This window comes from Crinia signifera, chromosome 3 (genome assembly GCF_055691185.1).
Source record: "Crinia signifera chromosome 3, ASM5569118v1, whole genome shotgun sequence".
NCBI classification, from domain to species: domain Eukaryota; kingdom Metazoa; phylum Chordata; class Amphibia; order Anura; family Myobatrachidae; genus Crinia; species Crinia signifera.
Window position 1 is genome coordinate 99,988,754 of NC_139219.1, and position 8,317 is coordinate 99,997,070.

Sequence of the window (8,317 nt, forward strand, 5' to 3'; positions counted from 1 at the left end):
GTAAGAGGCGCTCACTAGACTTGGCATGGACGCCGGGGATAGAGCCATGGATGCCGGGGACAGAGCCGGGCTGCCGTGGAGTGACTAAGCTAACTACACTAGGCAGCTGTTGGGCTGCCGCGGAGTCACAACACTAACTACGCTAGGCAGCCGTTGCTGTGGAGTGACTACGCTAACTATGCTAGGCAGCCGTTGGGCTGCCACAAAGTCACTACGCTAAGTAGCCGTTGGACTACGCTGACAGCGTAGCTAGTCTACGCCTGCGTACGTATGCTAATTGGGCGACCGGCTAATACACAAGTACCTGACTATATACTGTAGTCAAAATCGAATTGGTATCACATCGAATGGAGATCAAACATGGTTTTAAGCTTTCGATCGCAGCCATGACTATATAGTACAGATCTGTACTATATTGTCAACATTTTATGCGTGCGTTTGGGTTCCCTTGTGATTTTTTCCGGATCGAATAGCAGGGCTATCGCACCGTGTGTGTACACAGCATTAGACATGTTAACCCTTGCAAAACTGCAGCTGCTTATTCCAAATAGTAAATAATAATATGTGCCCAATTCGCCAGCATTACATGCCCAAACCAGTGTTGAGAAAGGCAAAATACATGTGGGTCATATGCTAGTGACCCCCCTCTGTTGATTTTAGGTGTCAAATTTGTTGCCCAAATTTGTTTGCTCGTTAACCCTTGGAACAGTGAATGTTCTAAATCAGAAGCTTGAGTTCGAATAAGAAGATAACTTCAGCCTTGTGGAAAAAGTGAAGCGCTGTCAATTCTTTCCAGATGCATTTTACATGCAGTGCTTCTGTGTGTAAACTGAAAAGAAAAAAAAACCCTCATAAGCTTAATCATATCTGGGATCAGCAGACCACTAAACTGGATGTGGTCATTTTTGGTCAACAATTAATATCTGGACAGCAGAATGCTGACGGCATAATACAGACATTGTTGTCATTTTACTTACATTTTAACCATGGAAGTAGTATAACTTTATAAACTGTTTAATGACTGTAACATTTACACCGTGTCTGCATTAGTGTCAGCATTCTATATTTCAAACATTCACTATCCACATATACACACACACACACACACACACACACACGTCCTACTCTATTTTCAAGGCTCTAATGAACATTAAAACATGAATTTCCTTTAAAAAACGTAAGGCAGCTCATCTGTCATGCTGGGCTAAAGGGTAAGAAGGTGGGTACTGGGTAGGCATGAGGTGCTACCGCCTGTCATAGATCAGTAATGGTGCCAGACCCAGTCTGCCTGGAATCATCCAGGATCATCATCACAATAGTTATTTATGTATGAGGCACTTCCTGCTCCTCCTCCTGCCATTACTGCTTCCTGCACTAGTCCCACTCAGGTGCTGCTGCTGGTAGATCTGGGGGCCGGGCTGCGCTCGCCTCTGGGCTGGGGGAACTGCAGTCTCCTCTCCGGTGAGTGAGTCTCTGCCTGGCGGCTGCTGCTGCTATGGGGTACTGTCTCCCCGGTGACGCTGCTGCTGCTGTCACTCCCAGTACTTTGTCCTCGTAACCCGGAGACACTACCCCTGTAACATGGCTCCTAATCCAGGCTCAGAGGACATGGTGCTCTGTACGCGGGCCATGCACACGCCTCCTGCCACATTGAGTAGTGTGTGTGGTGCGGGCACCGAGAGCTGCTGAGCCTCGTAGTGCCACTAGTGTGCTCCTGTGCAGTACAGTGACTGGCAGTAGTGTCTGATCTAAGAGCTATAAATGTCAGTGTGATTACATGTAAACACTCTTATGCAACTTAAGTTATTCCAATCTAGTTTTCATTTCCATGTTTTGATTTATATGGTTTGATTTTTAAGTCCACACATTCTCAAACTTGGTGCTCAGGACCCCACACAGACCATATTTTCCAGGTCACCTGAGGTAGTTGGTGATACAGAGTGCTCCTGCCAGGTGATCTGGAAAACATGGACTGTATGAGAACCACTGTGTAGTCCAAAACATTTTGCATAAACATATGCAGAATAATAAGCCTATTGCCATATGATAAAGTCAGCTGAAGCAGGTATTTGTGCCACCTGCGTCGACTTGGGACATTGCGACACTTGGAAGGGACATTTTCTCAGTGCTCTAACATTCACAGTGGGAAGGAACACTCATACATTATCCCACAGGACTGTGGCTGGAGGGAGAAAGTACCAGCCAATTGGTTTCATTTAACAGGCTGTTTGAAAAAATTACAAAAGCTGATTGGTTGGCACTTTATATGCATCCACTTTTTCTCTCCAAGAATTAGTACAGTACATAGACCACAGTATCACTGTATTGTCTCTTCCTGTGAGGTTATTAGTGTGATTCATGTACAGTAGGTAGAATCTTAGGACACTGCTTTCCATGGAATTGTTTTGGGCACCCATAGCTCCCATGTGCAGTTCTGGGAGCCAGATGCACTTAGCTTCAAAAAGTGATAAAATAGAGAGTGATAACCAACCAATCAGCTGCTGCCTGACATTTTTCAAACAGTCTGTGACATGGCAGGTAGGAGCTGGTTGTTAGTTTATTTCTCTCCATTTTATCACTTTTTGAAGCTTAGTGCATCTGGCCCTATGTCTCTGGCGTATCAGTTGCAGCCTCCATTCGGGGTAACCATAGACTTACTAGAGCGGTCTGTGTGTTCTGGATCTGTGAACGTGTAAACCAAGCATGTCCAAAATGTGGCCCTCCAGCTGTTATGAAACTACACATCCCAGCATGCTTTGCCATAGTTTTAGCATTCCCTATTAGAAAACCAGTGGCAAGGCATGATGGGACTTGTGGTTTCACAAAAGCTGGGGGGCCATAGTTTGGACATGCCTGGACTGTACACAGTTGTGGGCAGCTGCGAAAGGTCCAGCGGTCTACAAATCTTAGCAGCTGTCCAGTTAGCATGTTTTAGCACATTCTTGCAGTCAACAATTGCATCTGCGGCAGCATTAGAGTACAACTATAAAGCTAATTTGGAAAACTGCTAGGGTGAGATTAACCCTTGATAATTATTTTATTTTTATTTATTTTTAAATATTGTTAAGATTTTTCATAAACATCATAAAAATATGTCTCCTGAACAAACAGGAGGACCAGTAGATAATCAATATTTATAAAGCTGCCATTAAACATTTATAAAACATAGAACATAAAAAATATAGACGCATAGAAATAAAAAACACACACAAGAGTAACAAAAAAGATATGAGCACAAATATTTAAAGATAAATATTAATTTCAAAACCTGTATGGAATTTTACTTGATGTCTCAATTATACAGTAAAAGAAAATTGCAAATGCTAAGTGAGGGTCAGTAGGACATTGATGTACTCACTGCTGACTATGCAAATTTGAATTCATAACGCACAGAACCACAGATATTGACTATACAAAATGTGCAATTTTGGCTATACTAGAAATAGCTCAAACCAGATTGGACACTTTGAAGTCAAAATTGTGCTACGATACTGACCCCTCGGTGGTACATATTGGCATTGCAAGCTGTATAGATACGGTACAATATGTACCATGTTTTCTACAGATCTTCTGCAGTTCTTATTGAACTGTGTTTATGCCTCTTCTCTCTGAAGGCTGGGAGATTTCTGCTTATGGGCACCATACATCACATTTCATAGACAGGTAACCCTTTATGTATATTAATAGTGATTATTCAGTATATATTTTGCTATCTGTCCCAACCATATATATATTTGCAAACTCCACTCATGTTTATTAAATTACTCCTGCTATTTCTACTGTGTGTACTATAAATAGATTTATTTAAGTGGAATTTCATTATAATCAGGGGTTTGTGGGTGTGTTTTCACCTTAGTAACCTTACCCAAAGAGTTCACTAAGTAGTGTTTAAGCCAGAAATGTAAGATGGCAATGATATTGAAGGTGTTTATTATTGCATTTTAGCCTTTTAACACCACACCAAATATGTATTTTGCATATAGAACACTGGTGGCAAAGAATGTATGTCCTCTTTATGTTTTCATGTGTTTTTGTATTTAGAAAATGACCACCTTTTTTTTTCTTTTCCCCAACCTTTGGCATGTTCCAGTGGAGAGATGGTGTCGCATTGGGGAAAGCGCCTTCTGACACTTTTTGCACTGTCCACTTTATCTCTTGTGGAAGGATTCACAGATGATGAGATACCAGACGAGTGGCTTCTTCTCCATGTGGTCCAGGGACAAATAGGGGCTGGAAATTACAGTTATCTCAGACTTAACCAGGAAGGAAGAATAATACTGGAGATGCAGAGTCTGAGAGGCGATGCAGACATGTATGTTTCTGATGCAACGCTTAATCCCAGTTTTGATGTCTACGAGCTGCAATCTACAACATGCGGCCTGGATGTAGTAGTTGTCCCAGACCATTTTCATCGCCCAGTGGGCATTGGAATTTATGGCCATCCAGCTTACATGGAGAGTGAGTTTGAAATTAAAGTTTATTATGACAGAACAATTCACGAGGACCCTTTCCTTGGAGCCTCCTATGATCCCGAACAGATGGAGGAAAGTCAGAAACAGCAAAGACAAGTCCCACTGGAAGCATCTCAAGATGAAGAACCAATGCTACGGACTATACTCATAGGGATTCTCAAGATAGTTCTAGAGATTCTTTTCTAAGTGCTGTTATATTTGTATTCAATACACCGAAAATCCGTAAAGTTTGTACTTTGTAATGAGAACTGGAATTTTCCATTAACAATAAAGGACAAAGTCCTGGAAGTAAACTTTATAGCAGCATTCCCATGTATTTCTGTAAAGCATGTCTGATTATCTGCTATTTGTCTTGAAATACAATAATACCCCTCTTTACTCCTAGTATTTAACAACCATGTTATAAAAGCCATAACTGTAAGAGTCCAAGCGGAGTATTCAATCTGGGCCACTATTTACAACGGTGGATTCCCGACAGCAGATCGACAGAATGGGCCTGACTTTAAAAGCAGTCGGACCTATTTTGTCGATTTCGGCTGTGAATTGTCACGGACGAATATCAACAATCCATGGCCGTTTATGCAAACAAACCCCCTATTTGCGGATCGCGAAGTGGAACATTGTATCGCGTCTTGCGATCTGCTGTCAAACAAAACGAGAACAGGCCAGGATCACGGCTGTCCGCCCAGATCGACAGTCATGACCTGGGATTAAATACCCCCCAAGTGTCACTTTAGGCAGATTATGGTTAAAGCAGCTATAACATATTGGTACTTATGTTAGTTGGGCGCCCACTAAGCTATTTGCTTAGTTTTCCACGGAGCTCGCCACGCTTCGGCTCGCTGCACTATCAACTTCATGCCGACATGGATAGTGGGGGTATGAGCGTACGAACTATAGTGGGCGCCCAACTAACATATAAGTACCAAGATATCTATAGATACAGGCCATGTACTAAATTGTTTTGCTCTTTAAATTGCCCACACAATAGAAATGGCAATATAGCAATGGTGGTTTTAGATATATAAAAAAAAAAAGATAATCACCATTACAAATATTGTTCCAATTGCCTTTACAGTTTATTAAATCAGCAAAAAAATATATACCTTTGGAGGGTGTAAAGCTGGGTAACACTTTAAGAATATCTGTCCAATCAGCTTTTGTTCCAACCAGCCAGGTTATGAACATGACAATCAACCATTTGATCCATGCCAATAAATAAAAAAAAAAAAAAGGTACTTGTTTCCTAGCACGGCCACAATCGTATGGATCGTGTACCTTTAAGTTAAGGTACACGATCCATACGATGGACCCGATTTCCTTTGAAATCAGGTCCATTTGGCCGGCTAGGACAAAATATCGGGGGCATCGCGTCGGTCGGGACCGTTAACAATGGTCCCGACGCGATGCCCGCGATTTCCCCATAGGCTTCAATGTTAAAAAATATTTTAACATTGAAATCGTGTCGGGAAAGGTAAAATATCGGGGGCATCGCGTCGGTCGGGACCATTAACATAGGTCCCGACGCGATGCCCCCGATTTTTACATAGGCTTCAATATTAAAAGATTTTTTAACATTGAAATCCTGAAAAAATGTGAAAAATGTGAAATGGGCCAATATGACCCATTTCACATTTTAGATGTCCCCGTCGTCACCCCACGATAGACGCCAACCCGAAGCGTGGCGAGCGCAGCGGTGCGCGTCCTCCGACCTTTTCATTCCCCTACTATCCACGTCGGCGTGGAGTTGAGAATAGAATAGTGTGGCGAGCCACCGAGCCCAAAGCGTGGCGAGCGCACGCGGATACCTTCACAGTTATACGCGTCCCCTCGCGGGTTTCACAGGTGTCCGTGGCGACGCGGACACCTGTGAAGTCCGCGAAGGGACGCGTTTACCTGTGAAGGTATCCGCGTCCCCTCGCTGCGCTCGCCACACTATTCTATTCTCAACTCCACGCCACGCTTCGGGTTGGCGTCTATCGTGGGGTGGGGTGTACGCCGTGACATTTGGGGGGGTTGGGAATATTTTACATTGAATCCAATGTAAAATCGGGTCCCAGGGACCCGATTTACATTTCATTCAAAAAAAAAAAAAAATCGGGTCCAAAATCGGTCGGTCGCGTCGATCGCATCGCATGCGATGCGATCGACCCGATTTTTCCGACACGACCACCCCGATGTAAATCGGGGTGGCCGTGCAAGGAAACAAGTACCAAAAAAAAATTTAACAGATCAAACACTTATCTTAAAGTGCGTGCCCATCTTAATACTGGCTTTCTTTTGCCGTAAAAAAAGAAAAAGGATTCCTAATCTGAATACTAACAGTACTGCCCTTTCCTTAACATTTTGTTCTATAGGTCATGGCACACCATACACTACTGTATTGTACTATGACATAGCCATAATTTACCAGTAAGGTAGATTGGTAAGGATATCATCTTAGTTAATTCTATAATCTACATTTTAACCCCTTCGCTGGCACTCCCCAGAATTTTCTGGCCTATGCGCCACTGCCCACACTGGCAAACCCAGAAAATGCTCAGGGTGCCACTGTCTGTGCTCCCTCCTTAGGGCTGAGATCAGCTTCAGCCGCTGCCCAGCCCTGCCTCCTCCCCTCCCAGGCTGTGTGCAGCGTGACATTGCTAACATCATGCCTCACACAGCCGGGTTACCGGGGGCAGGGTCGCGCAGCGGCTGATCTAGTGTACAATGCTGCCCGGCCCCTGGAAAAAAAGTGGGGTGTTTAGGGAGCGCTACCCCAAAAAAAACTTGCCCAGTGGGGAGCGCTCCCTAAAAATAAATAAAAAAAAAACACTGAAGGGGTTAATGTACATTTGTGGTAAATAAGTGTGGTTGCCAATATGAGCACTGTAAAGATACAACACATTTCTTATCTACATTGTACTAAAACATATCTGAGACTTTATGGGATCATTTGAACCTTGTGCTTACACTGCAAAGGTGTAACATAATGGACAAGAGGTAAGACTGCATTATTTTTATTATGTTTTTAGATCAAATGTCTTACTACCGTATGCACATATGTCAATTGTGCATTCAGCAACGTAAATACAGACTGGTAGCAGTGGATAGGTAACTTTTTGTAGTGACATGCACTGGGAATAAAATGTTAGCTGCTGATTTTTTCCCCCTCCCTTTTGTATTAAGGTAATGGAGGTTGTTTCTACTCAGTATCCAAAATACACATTATTATATTTATATAAAAAGAAATGTGTGTATTGTGATTTTGCATATTACTTTTGGCCATTATGGTTTGAAATATTTTCCAATGATTGTGATTTTCTAAATATCTGTTTTCATTAGCCTATAAACACTCAAGTATAATAGTGTGTACACACGGTACTATTTGCCTTCCGATGTTGATGATATAGTCAACATCGGATCGGAATCGGATGCAGATCGCAAGGCAGAAAATCTTGTCTGCCTTGACTATATAGTGCAGATCTGCACTATATAGTCAGACTTGTATGCAAATCGGATGTACCTTGCAATCTGGATCGGATCGTGCATCGTATCTTAAGGCACATCTGACCGTGTGTACACACCTTAATACACAGTCAGCTTACAATACATAACAAAAATAAAATGATTTTCTAATTGTAAACCAAAATCCTATTGTAAACTTAACCAGGGGTGCTGGATCTAAATCATCTTTGTTTATGGGCAAAAAAGTGAATACATGGCTCTATGTAAATAACGCACATTAAATGGCTGAAAACTGTCAATAGCAACAACATATGTGCAGAGACAAAGAGGTGTTTATTACCCTCTGTGTCTCTCCATATGTTACGGTCCAGTTCAAGTGGGATGAGAAACTATTTAAA

General features: G+C 42.4%; 1 protein-coding gene across 1 annotated transcript; it reads left to right on the forward strand.

The window, feature by feature from the left end:
• Positions 1-1,327: 1,327 nt before the first annotated feature.
• On the forward strand, positions 1,328-4,770 carry C3H6orf120 (chromosome 3 C6orf120 homolog). Its single transcript, XM_083176280.1, has 2 exons — positions 1,328-1,461; positions 4,091-4,770. Exon 2 carries the CDS (start codon positions 4,098-4,100, stop codon positions 4,656-4,658), a length of 561 nt encoding a protein of 186 aa, XP_083032406.1. The 5' UTR covers positions 1,328-1,461; positions 4,091-4,097; the 3' UTR covers positions 4,659-4,770.
• Positions 4,771-8,317: the final 3,547 nt, after the last annotated feature.